Here is an 18,074-nt window from a genome sequence, read left to right on the forward strand (position 1 = left end):
GAGAGGTGAGGAAGACTTCTACGAGGAAGTTCCCAATTGTTGCTTCCAATGAGGTTGGCCCCTAAAATTCAGACATGAAACTAAAATTACAATTTATAAAAAATAAATTGTGGTCTAATTAACATATCCTGGATAATATTTGCCTTTACTTGCATGGTTGTCTACATGGAAATGAAAGAAGGCAAAGAAAAAGGCTTTTTCACTGTTTATTCAGCAATCCCTGGAAGGAAACGTGCTGGATAAAGTGACACAAGCATTACAGGCATTGGAAAAGTATGTTCTTTGGGGAGGTAAGGAACCATTTCTAGACTCTCACATAGTCTGGATGAAACATTCTTAAAAAGAAAAACCAAAAAAACCCACCAAGTCCCTTGACCCTAATTCTTTGCTTACCCAGCAACCGTCTATTAATTAAATTGGCATTATGGTTTTTAAATGACTCTTTTATGATATGTTTACCATTAATCAAACCCCCAAGGCTTATTCGACACAAGGGGACCTGATAAGATTGAGTTCCTTAGCCTGCAAAGATCCATGGTCTCCAAATACTGCTGCCCTCCCTGAGATGTATTCTAAGACTTTGGCCAGCTAACTCCCCACACTCTGGCTGATCAGCTTACCTGCAGTGATATTAGCAAGTGAGCATTTCAGTGTGAACAGATTACTGGCTAGCAACGGGAGTGCACCCTCAGAAAATAAATGGAGAATAGAGTGTTTATGATATAAAGATTGAAATGAATAAATAAGCCTGTCCCTTAAGAGGGAGGCAGAAGAACCTTAAACTAAGAGAAGTCTGAGTTGATTATTAACCACCACCTTGTTTATAGTAAGAGGAGGAATGTTGTTATCAAACTAGTCCTTTCACCTCAAACATCTAGCCCATGGTCAGAATGTGAAGAAAAACAGTATACGGCCAAGAAAAGACAGAGCTTGTAGGTTAAATGTCACACTAATGCTCCTTTGCCTTCCGGGGCTGGGTCCTTCCAGCGGCTGCTGTTTGCTCACGAGCACACAGGCTCTGAAGCAATCACTTAGGACTCTAGGAATGTGCTGGCCCTTGACCTCACCTCATGGTGCTTGGTGGACATTGGGCCAAGATCTTTCTGAAAGAGCTTTTACAAATTCAAATAAACAAAGGAAAACAGACCCTCTTATCTCTGGGATTCTGTATTTATCCATCTAAACCTCTCTCATCACAAATTGCCTCTTGGGCAAGAAAACACTGGACTTTTCCTGGATTTATCATGGACATGCACCCCATTAACAGAGACTACAGAGTGCATGCCCCGCCTCTTCTTTGCTTTTTCCATCTTGCCTCAGCCTTGTTCCTCCACCTAAAACACCACAGGCTTCTTCTCTCTGGGCTCTCTTACATTTACTCCAGACCCCTATTTGATCTCAAGACCTCTGCCCAAAATTTCCCTTCTTTTTCCCTAAGGAAAAAAAAAATCATTATTTCTGTAAGGCTTGCCAATGCCAAGCAGATTCAGGATCCCCATTGCTCTCTGAATTGCTTCACTTCCTTCCCACCTTCACATTTTAGTAATGACTTCCAGATCAGTGGCAGTTCAGATGGTTCAGGCAAGTAAGTCAAGGTGACCAAGGTTGAAGGGTGAGCTAATGCATTGCCAGAATCAACTATTAAATGATGCCAATAGGATAGATGTGGTAGGTTGAAAGTAGCAGGATGAAATTTATGAAGAATTCTTGTAATTAGGCTAAAATAAATAATAATAAAAGCACAGCATGAGGGGGCATCTTGATGATTTTAGATGGACAACAGGTGACAATGGGTAGTGCCATTATGGGGGGTGGGTCACAACAACTACAGTTATGAATGTATTCAGAGGATCGTTTGCAATAGAGTGTTTGTCGAGAGTGGTAACAATCTCATTGCATGGTTTGGCCTGATCTCATCTGTAGTAAGTGTCCTCAGAGCTTCACGTTTGAAGAGAAACAGTGACCAGTGGGAATATTCCAGAGGAAGAAGTTCTGGTGGAGCTATGTCTGAAGAGGAATTGCTCAAAGAAGTGGGAATGTCTGTTTGGTAAAAGAAAATAAGTGGTCATTCACTACTTAAGTGGCCATCAGAACGGAAATCACAATGTCAAATTCTGAGGAGGAAGGACAATAACACTGATGAAACAGGACAAGTGTAAGAAAGGTAAAAAGCTCAGGCATGACCTTACCATTGGAAATTTGTCCTAGACTCCGAGTTGGAAAGGAGGCTTGGCTTAGGGCATTATGAAGTCTGAGACAAAGCAATGTTAGCTCCAGCAGATAGCTGTCTTGTGTCACTGTGGGCCCCATCCTGTCATCTTTTTTGAATTCTCCAGAGAAGCTAGACACCCAAATGTTTATGTGACATGTCTCAAATTTTAATTTTAGCAACTAACGTCAGCCTAAAATTGCCAGTTTTCAATGTCTACAGGTAACAATTCCAGGTTTCAGCAGAGAGTAGTGATGAGAAGTGTGGGTGGAAAATTTTTCTTGGATCTGAAAGAGCTTTCAAATATTAAAGATCATAGTCAGAGATCTATCTGTCTTTCCAGATTCTGAGCCATAGGAAATATTCAAGAGATTCTGAATGACCACATATGAAAGATGTTAGAGAAAAGACTTTCTTCTTAGGCAGAGATGTTGAACCAAATTATATGATAATTATACTTTACATCAGAACAGTGCTTTACAGTTTATAAATTGCTTTTACATCATCTCATTTTTAAAGTTCTCAGAATAGTAATTTGAAATAAAAAAGTATTTCTATTTTACAAGTGATTAAACTATCAAAGATGTTAAATATAAAAGGTCATCCAGGAAAATGGGCAGCAGAACTAGGAATTGGGTGACTCAGGTCATCTAAATAAAAATTCAAGACTCTTCCTGGTTCTACTTCCCATCAGACTCTAAAAACTATATAATTCCATTCCTTGCTATGCTCCCACCTGAATTTAGTCATGGCTATTTTCCTGTGTTCAACTCACTTTCCCAAGTTGTCTTCTACATCTTTCTAGAATACCTTCCTGTCACTTCTACCATTCTCTGAAATCCTTGACAAGTATTTGTCCAACACTTTTGCCTATATTTTCTATCTCTTCTACATGTATGTCTCTATAGGAACAAAAACTTGTATTAAACCTGTCTTACACTTATATGTGCATGCATATACACAATGGTTGATACTTGATCAATGAATCATCAAATAATGATTACATTTGGACTTGTAAGTCTGCCATGAGGAAGAGAATCATTGTCAACCAGCTTCTAGTTTGTACAGTCATCTTTCCTTCCTTTCAGAAATTTTGATTCTGACAAAATCCAGCTGGATAGCCTTGTTTCTGCAAGCCTAATAATACAGGAGAGGCAACAAGACAAGCTGATTCTCTGCATTTCGGGCTCATCAAAAGGCAGTTTGAAATATGCTATTATGTGAGTTGAGATGAATCTTATTGGGATGAACACAAAAAAGTGTGGAAAAATAGCCTATAGGGGAGCAGATGTAGCTCATGTGGTTGAATGCCTGCTTCCCATGTATGAGGTCCTGGGTTTGATGCCCAGCACCTCCTAAAAACAAACAAACAAACAAAACCATCTCTCATTGGGGAGTAGGTATCGCTCAGTGGTGGAGTGCCTGCTTCCCATGTACAAGGCCCTGGGTTCAATCCCTGGTATCTCCTTAAGAAAAATATACACCAACTAGGCAAAGCTTCCAAATTACTTAGCTTTGCTAAAACATAGGTTTTTTTAAAATTAAGCACTGTCAAGGATTTTTCTTTGTTGACACATGGACATACATCAAGTACAATTACGTTTTCTTACGCATTATATTTACTTCCATGCAGAAAAATGTCACTAAAAGTGAAATAAAGTATTATAACTTCCATCTATCATCTGAAATGAAAGACAGAAACATAGAAAATGGAAAACATACATAGGAATGGGCGGGGTGGGGGGGGGGGGGGAGAATCTCAAGAATGTCGCTGGATGGAGCCAAACAGGGAGAAGAATAGTTTGTTTTATTTTGATTGTTTCATTTTGGTGACCTAGCTGGTCAAATGACCTGTTATGAATATTTCGTAGAGCTAATGACCTGCTGCTCTAATCTCTCTAGCAAGGTTCATATTTGTGTGGATTACTTATTCTCCTTTTGTTGACTAAGTCAATAATCAGCATCAGCAGGTTTGGAGGAAGATTGTCAGGGATAAGCACTCTGACTTGGGAGAAAGCAGTATAAAAGCCCCATGCTTGGGGCAGCCAGCACTGAAGTCCACTAGTTCTTGGCGGGATGGCTTCTCATCATCTGCTCCTCCTTTGCCTCGCTGGCTTGGTACTTGCGTCTGAGGCTGATCATGTGGTAAGTGTTTGATTCTTAAAGTCTCTTTCATACATTCCATGAATGAAGTAGTAGCAACTTCTTCCAGCTTTGCCAACCAGCTTTTACTACTAGGGACAAGGGTACCCAGCATATATTTTTTAAAATCATTGATTGAACCCTCAAAAAGAATGAAGCCCTGCAGAGCATACTGAAGTTGGCCTTGAACTCTTGGCACTCTTCCCCTTTGCTGGGTGCTTTGGGTTTGCGATGCCTACAGCCTCAATTTCTGAGATAGATAATAGAAACAGAGATATGATATTAATGAAGCTATTAGCATTGAATTTTTATCCCTTTATAAAGTTTATTTGTGAGGCAAACTGCATGTGAGTATGCTCTGGGGCACTAACCAACAAAATTATTATTCATTATTGATTAATCTTTGCAAGTCTTCATAAACCTCTTCTGGTCAGATATCTAATTCTTAAACCTTCTCAAAGAATTAACTAATACCATAAAATGGGTTGTGAAGTAGTCATTATTTTACAACGAGTAAGAGGGAATTGCACAACTGAGTAAAATGCTCTCAGGAAAACCTATTTGGTCCTACAGCACATTACATCTTTGCACTAATTCCACGCAATGGTAGAGGCTTAACAAAGCAACAGCTCTCATAGGACCCATTTTCTCCTTTATAATTCATTAATATGCATGCCTGAGCAATAGCAGTGTCCTCAGGCAAAAACTATTCTTGCCTTGGCAACAGTTTTGTCTGTGTTATAGAGTAGGGAAACTCATTAATTGTCAATATTTAGGCTGCTGGAAATGGGACTAGCATGTACTTCCTGCCTCATTCCAGATTTCTAACGCCGTAAGGAATAAATACCTTCATTCTTACCAGTTTTGTTAACTTCATGCATGCTTTCTCTATGTCCAGGGCACTGGGGCCTCCAAATGCCCCCTGATGGTCAAAGTTCTGGATGCAGTCCAAGGCAGTCCTGCTGTCAACGTAGCTGTGAATGTGTTCAAAAAGGCTGCTGATGAGACCTGGGAGCCATTTGCCTCAGGGTAAGTTGCCAAACCAACCAGGTCTTGGGACTTCGTTATAGCTTCCTACTGGCCTCATCACTTACAAGAGACAGGCTAAGAGCATTGCCTCAACAGTCCATTAGTAGACTAAAAATGAGGGCAGAGGAAAGTGTATATAGAAACGGATGTGCTCCCCCTGCTCAGCTGGGAGGCAACCAGGAGTAGAGCAGCTGGGGAAAAGGAGGAGCCAGTGCCCCCTTGACTCTAGCAGTAGTTGGCAACCTTTTGGGGATCAGAGACTACTTTAAGAAAGTGATGAAAGCTATGGACTCCATGCCTGGAAGTATGCACATATTCACATGCATACAAAAAAATGTGTCATTTCTGGAATTTCATAGATGTCCTGCTGCTCATGCATATAACCCAAGCTAAGAATTCCCATCTTAGAATTTTAGGAAGATGCATGTGTAGTGTTATTTGTTAATGAAAGGCAAGGGATTAAGGGACAGTATTGACAGGGCACCTGTTTGTAGTTTGTTTGGATCATCCAGAGTCCAGGGCTATGACCTAACAAACACTTGTGGAAAATCTATGCTGTGCAAGGCTCAGGGCTGTGGCGCGCAATAAGAAAAGGCACAGAAGAGAAAGACATATTGGCAAAGTATACTCACAAGCTAATCTTCCACTCACTCAGCATCAGATTAAAAAACCACTGCTCACTTCATTGGCCACGTCACAATTTTCCTGGAGTTTTTCCATCCCCACTGACAAGAATTTCAAGGAAAATGCAGAGTAGTAAACCTAAGCAAACCAACTGAAAGGAAGAGCAACCAAGGATCTCTCAGCACCAAGCATCTTCTGGGGAGAAGAATTATTTTGAGTTTTAACTGAATCCCAAGAACTGCATTATGATTCTTCACTTATTATTGGGAAGACCATTTCTTTTTGTGGCTTAAATTGAGTTTTTACTTGTAAATTCACATATGTTTATACAAAATGAGAAGTAGCTAAGAGAATATTCTAAACAAGAGATTGAATGGACACCAAAAATATTCAGATGCTCTTGTGAATCTTCTCCTTATACCAAGACAGAAAAAGGAAGTTAAAGTTAAGTATTTTCTTCCTGAAAAAGAAGAAAGAGGGGAAGGTGCATGGTCAGAGTCAGTAAAACAGCTTCCATTTTACTCTTAGTTTTTGTAGTCCAATGGCAAATGATTTCTAACATTCAGCTATAGAACTGGTTCTTATATGGAAATCAAATTTGCCTAATATTTGTTGTTGTTAAAGTGTTTAGATTAGACCAAGAAGATTAATTCTATAAAAGAGTCAGATTAGGGTTCCTTTGGGTTTCTCAACATGTGCTCAAATGATATCACCTCTGAAATGTACACTCAAGCCATAGAGGAGAAGAATGAGACTTTGGTGTCATCTGGCACTGAAGATTCAGCACAGTTTAGGGTCACTTCCAGGGACAGTCATGGTACTTAAGTCTATCACCAGCCCATCAACCTGAATCACTATGACTTTTTAAAAGTGACTTTTCCCTGTATATTGTCTCATGAAGGGAAAATATACAATGAGCTTTCTCAAAATTGAATGACAAGTTTCCTGTCATTTAATTTCAGGTGTCACTAGAGCTTTCAATCTACTAACCTGGTTATTATATATATATATATATACACACATAGTCACATTGCCACACTATTTATTCTCTTAATGCCTCTTACAACTTAACTTGGCCTTTTGCTCTTTCTAGGAAAACCAGTGAATCTGGAGAGCTCCATGGGCTCACAACTCATGAGAAATTTGTGGAAGGGATATACAAAGTAGAAATAGACACCAAATCCTACTGGAAGACACTTGGCATTACCGCATTCCATGAATATGCGAAGGTGAGTATATAAGACACTTGAGGTTTTGTTGTTGCTGTTGCTGTTATTTTGGCTTTTTTTTTTTTCAATCCCAGAAAACGCACCGTTTGCACTTAATGTACCATGAAGATGTCATAGGAAAGCACTGAACTAGCACAGGTCTCCATTCCCATTTCTATATTACAGCAACCCACAAAACTCTGAAAACAAACTTTCTTTTCTAAGTGTGATAAAAACTCATGTAGTAACATGACTGAATTTACATGATGCTATTTCTAGTCTTCATTCATTCTACTTAATATAAATATTTATTTGTTGGCTGAAGAAATATTGATATGTTTGATCATGAGACAGTCCTCTATACCCCACTTAACATGAAGTTTATTACTATCTATGTTACTATATAAAGCATCAATGTGCCATTTTACTTTTCTAAAATCTGAAAAATTCTTAATTCCAAAACATATATGGTTCCCAGGGGTTTGATAAACGATTGTGGAACTGTGTTACTTCATGTTCTTGGCAATGTGTATAAAGATGGAAAATTCAAAATCATCACAATTGATAACATTTATCAAGCATACACCACATCCCAGACTCTATTGTAAGTGCTTCCAATATTTAACCCACTTTTAATCTTCATAAAAAAACAGTGACTATCCCCATGTTATAGATGAAGTAAGACACAGAGAAGTTAAACAACTTTCCAAAGGCTACACAGCTAGTAAGGAGAGGAGCAGGAATAGTTACCAACAGGGCCAGGCTAGATATTGCCTCAGTGTGGGTGTGCCTCAAGAAAGCTTTCTCCCTGCAAGAAGCCACGCTGGAAAAAAGCCACCTTTGCTACCCCTAGTCCACACTCAGTTCCTCTGCTTGGGAGGTGAGAAGGAACCTCAAACAGCTACACATGGGTGCAATCTCCCCACCTCCTTTTGTCTGTAATTCCTGAAGTAATTTAAAACAGATGACTGTAATGGAAACAGAATCCAGACAGGTTGGTCAGAGTTAAAGATCAGCTAATTGCATCAAAACCAGCTCAGCACGAAAGGGAATCATTGTCTTCGAGACTTGCAATTGCTATGAAAGGGTTCTTTTAACAGAGACTCTTGCCAGGGAAACTGTAGGGACCTGTTTAACTTCTAGGTTCCACAATCACAAAGGAGCATGTCACCCCTTAGCCAAGGCAGCAAGACACCGAGCCTGGTCAGAAGTGGGTGTAGGCTGAGAAGGCCCCCACCACAGGGCTTCCGTCCCTGGAGCGATCAGCTCCTGGAGAACTGGATCAGCCTCCCTGGGTCTCAGTCTGATGGAGTCATCTGATAAGATGCACTGCTGCACAGTCCGTGACATGTTACTCTTATTCATTAGATGTTAGCTTCCTTGTCTGCTCTTCACTCTTTTAGTGTCCATTCACAAACATTTTTTTTTCAGTCAAAACCTTCTTGGTTAGCACTGTGCCAGATGCTGGGGATTCAGAGGTGAGAGCACATCCCTGTCCTTGGGGTGAAGTGGAAGGACCACCAGCCCTAGTGGAGCCTGATGGATGTGGGGCCTGAGAGAGAACAGGCAGTCAAGCGTGACTCCCACTGCCTCACTGTGGTGCCTGGCGCCTGGGAGGTTAGCCCTGAGCTCCCTTCCTCCAGGCTTCTGTGAAGTATCGCCCAGAAAGTTGCAATGCTTCAGCACCAGGCACCACCCTCCCCTTGGCCTATCACCAAAGGGGCTAGTTTATTGACTCACTGAGGAAAATTTCCTTTGGAACTATTCAGCCTTTTCACTTCTTGGATTTTTTTAAAGCACAGATTGTGCTATTTACAATTTCGAGGATGAGTCTAGTGGGACTGGAGGCCCATATCACCATGAGAGATAAATATTCCCTAATAGCTTCCAGAGACTTGGCCTTCAAGGAGTGCCCTTTCTCCTTCAGAGAGAAGCTGTAAGTGATCGCCCCTCCCCTTAGGGTGGTTATTTTTGTTTTTTGGTATGGTTCCTCAGTTTTGTTTTGTTTTTTCCTGTCCCAAGAAGTCCATGCTTCCTTTTTTTCAACATTTTGGAACAAAATATATTTATCCAGGGCGTGTCCAAAGCTCAGTTCAGGACCTTCATACAAAATAAAATTACATACCTCCTCACTGTCTTCCATCTCCCTCCTGAACCAAATTTGCCCTGACTTGCCCAACTTCAGGCACCTATCCTACCCCAGCACCCAAGTCGTAGAAGTGCTACCGAATTTGATAGAAACGCATATCTGACTGGAATAACAATTTGACCAACTGGGCAGTTTAAGTCAATTCCAATGTATATGTGTATTCCAGAATCCCAATGGGACTTTCTACATTCTGCCTGTATTGTAAATAGAACCCTAAAATGCTTTCAAGCTGTATGTCATTGCTCGCTATATAAACATAAAAATACCCTTGCTCTTCTTCATATGAAAAATTGCAAAGAAATCGTGGGGAAGAATTTTCTATGCTAAGTGACAGGAGTCTCCCTTTCAATCCAGTCCTGTCACAGTATGAACTTGGACAAGATGCTGTAATTTAGAGGCCCTGTTTGCTGATCTGTAAAATGGGGAGACTGTTTCCTCTGGCTCCAAGATCCTAGGTCTCTAAGTCAATGGGAGCAGCAGTGGTACTAATTCACAGTTCTCAGCAGGTCTCAACACCAGTTTTCACATTTTCTCACCTTTCTCCACAATTCCTTCCATCTGCAAACCTAGAACATGGGCCAGAGCAACTTTCCCCAGTCAGGCTGGGGCTGCTCTGATTTGTGGCATCGATTTGCAAAACAAGAGACCTGATCCTAGAGACACCTCTGAGGGCCTCTGTTCTGAGGACTGCAAAGGCCCCCACAGCTTAACTGGCCAGTGTATTTGGATTTTTGCTTTTTGTCCAAACTCTTCCAAAGAAAACATACACTAATGAAATAAAAATAATTAACCTGGCACCGGGGCTCCCCTGGTGCCTCCGTCCACCACTCCCGTCTTTTAGGCGCTGTTAGAAATGGGTCCGGTCTGTTCTGTCGCAGGTGGTGTTCACAGCAAACGACACGGGCCACCGCCATTACACCATCGCAGCCCTGCTCAGCCCCTACTCCTATTCCACCACCGCCGTGGTCAGCAACCCCAAGGAATGAGCGGCTTCCTCGGTGGCTCTGAAGGAAGAGAGGCAGGATTTCATGTAACTGATCGTATTAAAGTGGTGTTTTCACTTTATAAGCTATGGTAGAAACGTGGGCAGAGACAATAAAATATTCCTATAAAGGCACTTCCTGTTTCATTTGAGCTTGTTTTATTCTCTCATTGTCCCCTCAAAAAAAAAAAAATTCCAAATCTCACAGAAAAGAAAGGAGCTCTCTGGCCAGAACTCTGGGGGCATTTCAAATTTCCAACATCATTCAAGCAGAGTACATATTAAGTATCATCTGTGGCTGTTCAAAAGACATGTTCTGAAAATGAGAAAGCTTATATTTTCCACTAACCTTCAGCTGATGGCAAAAGTCAGATTCTGGTGGTCCCCATCTTTACTCTGGGCATTCCCTTTAGATGTTTTACTGATTTCAAGAGCATTGCAGCTAAACGAGATTTACCTCCAGTCACGCAGCCCTTGCATCCAGTTCAGACCAATTACACCCCACATCAGTGGAGTAAGGGGTGTAGCAGAGACCCCTCAAATCCATTCCAAAAACCAGTTATTGAAAACCTACCATATGCAAGGTACTATTTTAGCTGCTCTGACCATAAAGAATAAGTATACAGACCTCATGGTCGTTTGCAAAGATAACTGTGTCAACATGGTTTGACAGAGGCGGTAATACAAGGAGCAGTGAGGGTACGGAAGAGGGAGTAGCAGCCTGGGGAAGTCCAAAAAGGACTCCCAGAATAGCTGTCACTGCCTCTGAGTCTTGGCAGTTTGTCAGATAGAAAAGGAAGAAAAGTTGAAGAAACAGACAGAACGTTAAGGGGAGGGATATTGAGGTGGGTTGCACTGTGCTGCTGTAGAAAACAACCCCAAATCTCAGCAACCCACCAAATAAAAGTTATTTCTCACTCATGCCAAGTCCAGTGCTCTGGTGACTCTCCAGGGTGACTTTCCTCCAAATGGTGACTCATGGGTCCACTTTGCTTCAGGTCTGTGGCTGTAAGCTCACCCTGATGACATCTAGCTGGCAGACTAGGGGAAGAGTGTGTGTGCTATCAGCCCTTCTGCACACAATCGTCACACATGAGTCCCCCTCCATTTCACTGGCCAGACCTCATTACACAATCCCATCCAGATGCACTGAGATACGTGTCTCCTGCTGAGCAGTCATTTCTCAGATACCTCTATATTCTGAAGAGGAACACTAATCTTTTTTCAGTCAATAAGTGGTCGTTCAGAGCTAGTACCCCAGAAAAACAGACTCTTAAACTTAACCCATTCTTGTGAGTGTGGTTCTTGTAAAAAGGACCTTTTGATAAGGTGACTCAGGGTGTGGCCCAGCTAACCAAGTGGGTCTCAATCCTATTAGTGGAGGTCTTATGAAGAAGGTCACACAGAGAGAAGCCACAGGCAACAGCCCAGAAGTTGGAAGTCAATGGAAACTGGAAGAGCAGGGAGAGGCCAGGAAAGGTTATCATGTGTAGTGCCATGTGACAAAAAAGCCAAGGACCAAGGATCTCCAATAGCCAGCCCCAGAACTGCATTGTCTTCTGGGAGAAAGCATTGTCTTGATGATGCCTTGATTTTGCACTTCTCCTAGCCATTAAATTTGTTTAAGGCAATGCATGCTTTGTACATACCTCTGAATATATTTGTGTCTCTGTAGCCATCCTTTCCTCTCCCTCCTCAGTGCCCAGTATTGCACTTTGGGACCACAGAGGAGGGAGTGCTGGGGAGCGATGCTGCCTGGGGACAAGGGAAAAAAAGAGGTGATAAGGAATGAATGGAGTCTCATAAATTCTCCTGGCAGGAAGGTGAGGCCCAGAAATGAACACACTGTGGTCAGTACTGCTGGAGAACTCAAGACAGAGCAGGAATGCCAGCACATGGCACTATGGACAGCTAATAAAGATACTTGTGTGGCGACGGACTTGGTCCTGTGGTTAGGGCGTCCGTCTACTACATGGGAGGTCTGTGGTTCAAACCCCGGGCCTCCTTGACCTGTGTGGAGCTGGCCCATGCGCAGTGCTGATGCGCGCAAGGAGTGCCGTGCCCCGCAGGGGTGTCCCCCGCGTAGGGGAGCCCCACACGCAAGGAGTGCACCCCATAAGGAGAGGTGTCCAGCGTGAAAGAAAGTGCAGCCTGCCCAGGAATGGTGCCGCACACACGGAGAGCTGACACAACAAGATGACACAACAAAAAGAAACACAGATTCCCACGCTGCCAACAACAACAGAAGCAGACAAAGAAGATGCAGCAAATAGACACAGAGAACAGACAACCAGGGTGGAGGGGGAAGGGGGGAGAAATAAATAAATAAATCTTTTTTTTTTTTAAAAAAAAAAAGCTCCTTGTGTATCATACCAAGTAATTTGTAAGCAAAAAATGAGCATAGAAGAATTGTTTACCCATCAACACTCCTTTCCCATTACAGGGTATAAACAGAGAAGTGACATAATATTCCAGATCAGTGTTTCTTATTTTTTTTTACTCTATGTCTTATTTAACTTTTTATTTCCAACTAACTTTAGACTTTACAGAAAAGTTGCAAAAATAGTATACAGAGCTCCTATATACCCCTCTCCCAGCTTTTCCTCCTGTTTACATCTTACATAACCATAGTACAAGGATCAAAACTAGGAAATTAACATTAGTGTAAACTTTATTTGAATTTCACCAGTTTTTCCACAATGTCCTTTTCCTGTTTCAGGAGCTGCCTCTACATTAAGTTATTTTTCCTGAGTTTTATTCAATTTGTTAACATTCCTCAGTTTTTCATGACTTCTTTTTTTCCCCCAAGCACAAATATGTTTAATAAAAAGACTGTATAAATTTTCCAGTGTTTATTTCTTCCTGTGTGAGTTTCTTTCAAGCATTTGAGATTAGATAGTACATATTTACTTAAATTCATGACCTCTTGACGAGTACTAATCAGTTATTTTGTACAAAGTCCCCAAATTTGACTAGTCTGATATTTTCTCATGGTTAGAACAAGGTTATGCATTGTTGGTAAGAATACACAGAAATGATGTGTCCTCAGTGCATAATAACTAGGGGTTAATTTTGTCAATATGTCTTATTCTGGGCCCCATTTTTACTCTTTTGTATATCCTTTCTGTTATTTTTTTCTTCTAAGCCTCTCTCTCCTGTCTTTTTCTTTCAGGCTCTAAGGCTTCCTTTAATATTTCCTGAACATATTATGAAGTCTTCTTTTTTTTAATGAAGTCTCTTAGTTTATGTTTCTTTGTGAATATTTTAAACTCACTTTCATATTTGAAGGACAGTTTTGCTGGCTAAAGAATTCTTGGCTGGCAGTTTTTCTCTCAGTATCCTAATTGTATCAGATCACTGTCTTCTTGCCTCCACAGTTTCTGATGAAAAATCTGCACTAAGTCTTATTGGGCATCCCTTGTATGTGACAGTTTGCTTCTCCCTTGCTGCTCTCAGAATTTTCGCTTTATCGTTGATGTTTGATATTCTGTGTCATGGAGTAGGTCTATTCAGATTTACTCTGATTGGGGTACACTGCACTTCTTGAACATGTAAGTTCATTTCTTTCATGAGAGTTGGGAAATTTTCAGCTATTATTTCCTCAAATATTCTTTCTGCCCCTTTTCCCTACTCTTCTCCTTCTGGAGCTCCAGTGACATTTATGTTGTTATGTTTCATGTTGTCATTCAACTCCCTGAGCCCCTGCTCAACTTTTTTGCATTTTCTCTCTCTGTTCTTTTCTTCAATTTTAGCTGTTTAGCTGTTCTGTCTTCTGTATCCCTTATTCTTTCTTCTATTATTTGAGTCTGCTACTGTATGCCTCTAATGTGTTTTTTTAAAGGATTTATTTATTTCTCTTCCCTTCCCCCAACCCGCCCTGGCCCAGTTGTCTGTTCTCTGTGTCTATTTGCTGTCTATTCTTTCTTTGTCTGCTTCTGTTGTTGTCAGCGGCACGGGAATCTGTGTTTCTTTTTGTTGCATCATCTTATTGTGTCAGCTCTTCGTGTGTGTGGTGCCATTCCTGGGCAGGCTGCACTGTCCTTTGGGCGGCCCTCCCTACAGGCCACACTCCTTGTGCGTGGGGCTTCCCTATGCGGGGACACCCCTGCGTGGCATGGCACTCCTTGCGTGCATCAGCACTGCGCATGGGCCAGCTCCACATGGGCCAAGGAGGCCCGGGGTTTGAACCACAGACATCCCATGTGGTAGACGGATGCCCTAACCACTGGGCCAAGTCCGCTTCCCTCTAATGTGTTTTTTATCTCACCTATCATGCCTTTCATTCCCATGAGCTCTGTTACTTTTCTATACAGGCTTTTAAATTCTTCTTTCTGCTCACTCAATGTCTTCTTGGTGTCTTTTATGTTTTTAACCATATTGTCTTTCAACTCCTTAATATGATTTTAGAAATTTGTGTTTATCTCATTAATTAGTTGTCTCAAATCCTACATCTCTTCTGGGGCTTTGATATATTCCTTTCCTTCAGCTATATCTTCCATTTCTTAGTATTGGCTTGTAAAGTTTTGCTGATCTCTGGGCATCTCTCAGATGCTCAATTTCTTTCCCTTTTGTAGGAATCTAGTGTCAGGAGGCTGTGTGTTACTACTGTTCTTTGATTTTTGGTTCCACGTGGGTTTTTAGGACTGTCCCTTTTAGTTGCTCAAACCTGCGCCCTGGACCCGGTAAAGGGTTGCAGACCCACATCTTCGGAACTTGGGGAGGGGAACTATAAAAGCCGGAAAAAGCATCTCTTTCTTATTTACTTTTAATTTCCTTGTGTGCACTTCCTTGGTCTGCCAGCAGATGGTGAACTTTGGCAGCCCTCTCAGTTCAATACCTGGTCTGAGTGTGTGCCGCAGCAGGGACTGGATCAGTGTGATAGAGGTTCTTGTCTGGAAGCTAAGAGCCTCGAAATTCAAATTTCTCAGAGACAGGTCTCCAGCCTTCACTGGCAGCCTCCTTCCTTTTCCTGGGTACGAAATAATTCCATTCCCCTTTGCATCCTCATCAATCAGTCCCGGTTAGTAGGGAGGACCGTTGAGAGGGTTGGATCTCTCTAGTCCTGTTCCAGCTCCCAAGACAAACAATGGTGCTGCCCCACCTGGCTTGGAAGGGCTGGTGCGACAAGGCAGACCTAATTTGTGGGTCAAAGCTGAGTCAGCCTTAGACACTGTCCATCTCTCTCTCCTCTCCTGGGGAGGTGGATCCCGGGGGCCCCCTTAGTCTGTGGCCACTGGCCTAGAGGCCTGAGTATTCAGAAGTGTCTTTAGTGTGGAGGAGGGTGCCAGCAGTAGCAGCTGCCACTTTCAACTCAGAGTTTTGCTGTCATGACTCTTTTCCTTTGTCCCTCTCTCTTTTGGGTGGTGTCTAACCTTCCCCTGGTGTCCCAAACTCTAAAAGCTTTTTTTTCCCAGGCCATTTCTGCCTGTCCTCTAGCAATTTTTCTGGGAGAGAAGAGAATCCTGTGAGTCCCCAGAAGTCCCTGGCCCCATTTTTGATGAATGAAAAGTCTCATGCTCCTGTGGAGATCTAAATACAATCTGCTGGCATTGGGGCAGAAAGATTCAGTCTCACAGCAAAGAAGAACTGGGGGAGTAATTTGAGGAGTTCATGAAAGTGGGGTCCACTCTAGATTGGATGCTCTCAGAAAGGGGGAGGCAATACTCTCATTGGGTATCTCAATGACTTACTAGAGGAAGGGCAGACTCTAGCAGAGATAAAGCTGAATTGGTAAAGAACTAGGAGTCACTCGTTTAGTGCGAGGGGCATGTTCATGGTGATTTGCTTTTTGTTTCTTTTTATCATGTCCTCAGAGTGACTGTAGCTGATGCTGACCTTCTGTGAGATTGTCATGTCCACTGGAACAACACAGCATAGCTGTGAGCATCTAATTAGCTCCTCATCATTGATGCTGGTTCCCTCATGTGAGGCGCTTCTCCCCACCCCAACCTCACCCCACAACCCTCTCACCCTGCAGTGGTTATGAGGTGGATTAGGATGGAGATTAGTTGTGGGAAGTGCAAGAATTATAGGAGTCTGCATCTATCTTGATGAACAGTTTGGACGGACAAACTGGTAATTGACCTCTGGAACAGAAGCAGAAGAACAGTTTGTGAACAGAGAAAATGAGCTCAATTTTAGCCCATTCCGAGCTTGCAGTGATCAGGTCAGGTTTCAATTTCATAACTTGGAAGGTGGCATTGTGTGAACACGCATAGTCAGTACACAAAAATCACTAATACATTTTTTAAAAACCTCCCGAAACCTGTAGCTCCTGTCAAACAAGGTATTTAGGCTTTAAGCTGCATATTGTCCACGAAAGGTATTCAAAAGCAGCACTTCCCAGAAATTTTTATTTCCTGCCCAAATCCTGTTTACAACCAATTTCTTCTTGTGTTCCTTCACAGTTCATGGAACACACCCCTCCCTTAGCTCCATTACGTCTGCCTTTAGAAATGAAAATAAGCATAGAATCAATTCCATTTTCCTAGCTCCCCATTCTCTCTGGATTAGGACTGCCCAGTTAATTTAAAGGCAAGGCAGATGATAATCCATCTCTGGCCATCAATGCATGTGCTGAAGGTCTGTTCCGGAACCACTGTCCAGCTTGCAATGAGAGCCGGGATGCAGCAGCCAGCTGAAATAATGGCCAAAGTGAGGAGTCGTCTCCCTCTCTTCCGGGCCCCCAGTCCCCCACCTGCTGTTGCCTCCATTGACATCACTCCTCAAAGCCCTAAAGAACGTGACCCTGGGCCAGGCATGATGTGGAAAAGCAACCACAGGCTGCAGGACAGAACCCTGAGGCCTGCAAGGGAGCTGAGCTGGAGGCACGCTACTCTGCAGCCTTCCTCAAGACAGGGAAACCAAAGTCCAGAGAGGATGGCACTTCTCCCACCACAATTCTCTCCGGGCATGTCGCATCCCCAAGGACACTTGGCTGCTCTATCCCTAATAGGAAGGGCTTTTAAGGACCCAGCTCTGAATTACACCTGCAGTATTTATGGATGTGCATAAGTGCATTTTTCAGTGAAGAGAGTTCGTATTAAAAACAACCGTGACCCAAAAAAAAGAAAGGGGAACCCATGAATATGTCTCTTTCGATTTAAATAAATTCTTCTGAAGTTTCACTTCTCCCTGCCATTCATGCGCCCAGTGCATCATGTATCTTGAATGAATGGGCTCATGATCTGGCCCCTGCTTTTCTCTCTGGCATTCCATATCTCACTCCCCAGTTTGATTTAGGTTCCTCTGTCAAAGTTACCTCCTTGGAGACCTTCCTGGCCACTCTTGCTCGAAAAGCTCCTCTAACCACTTACAGCTGAGTTTTCCTTCTGAAAATTGTGTATTTTCTGTTTACTTATTCCTTGCCTGTCTTCCTTACTAGATCTAAGATCCACGAGGCAATTGTGTGCTCTGTGAAGAATCCCCAGTACCTAGAACCATGCCTGGTACCTAGCAGGGGCTTAACAGGTTGAATGAATGAATGAAACGAATTCGTGAATAAGTTCATGGCACAATTAACAAATGCATTAAAACACCTCCAGCCCACTCCTGGTATCATGTACCCCAAGTAACTTCTTATCATTTCCATAGCACTCATCACCTTTGGGCGCGCAATAGTATTTGTTTATTATGTTTATTGTTTACTGACTGTATCCCCTGCTAAAATTTAAGATCCATGAGAGTAGGGATTTTTTTTCATCATGTTCACTGATATATTCCTAGTGTTCA

The 18,074-nt window shown here is 42.3% G+C and overlaps 1 protein-coding gene across 1 annotated transcript; it reads left to right on the top strand.

Moving 5' to 3' along the window:
• The first annotated feature begins 4,149 nt into the window (after positions 1 to 4,149).
• On the top strand, positions 4,150 to 10,478 carry TTR (transthyretin). Its single transcript, XM_004479015.5, has 4 exons — positions 4,150 to 4,354; positions 5,250 to 5,380; positions 7,098 to 7,233; positions 10,240 to 10,478. The coding sequence occupies exons 1-4, from the start codon at positions 4,286 to 4,288 to the stop codon at positions 10,345 to 10,347; spliced, it is 444 nt and encodes a 147-aa protein (XP_004479072.1). The 5' UTR covers positions 4,150 to 4,285; the 3' UTR covers positions 10,348 to 10,478.
• Positions 10,479 to 18,074: the final 7,596 nt, after the last annotated feature.

Source organism: Dasypus novemcinctus, chromosome 16, assembly GCF_030445035.2.
Source record: "Dasypus novemcinctus isolate mDasNov1 chromosome 16, mDasNov1.1.hap2, whole genome shotgun sequence".
NCBI lineage: Eukaryota > Metazoa > Chordata > Mammalia > Cingulata > Dasypodidae > Dasypus > Dasypus novemcinctus.

What these genes read in the sequence shown, in the direction of transcription:
- TTR (XM_004479015.5), top strand. Translation starts at nt 4,286, where the DNA reads ATGGCTTCTCATCATCTGCTCCTCCTTTGCCTCGCTGGCTTGGTACTT. An exon ending in TGGGAGCCATTTGCCTCAGG is followed by an intron (nt 5,381 to 7,097) that starts GTAAGTTGCCAA and finishes TGCTCTTTCTAG; the next exon opens with GAAAACCAGTGAATCTGGAG. An exon ending in CATTCCATGAATATGCGAAG is followed by an intron (nt 7,234 to 10,239) that starts GTGAGTATATAA and finishes GTTCTGTCGCAG; the next exon opens with GTGGTGTTCACAGCAAACGA.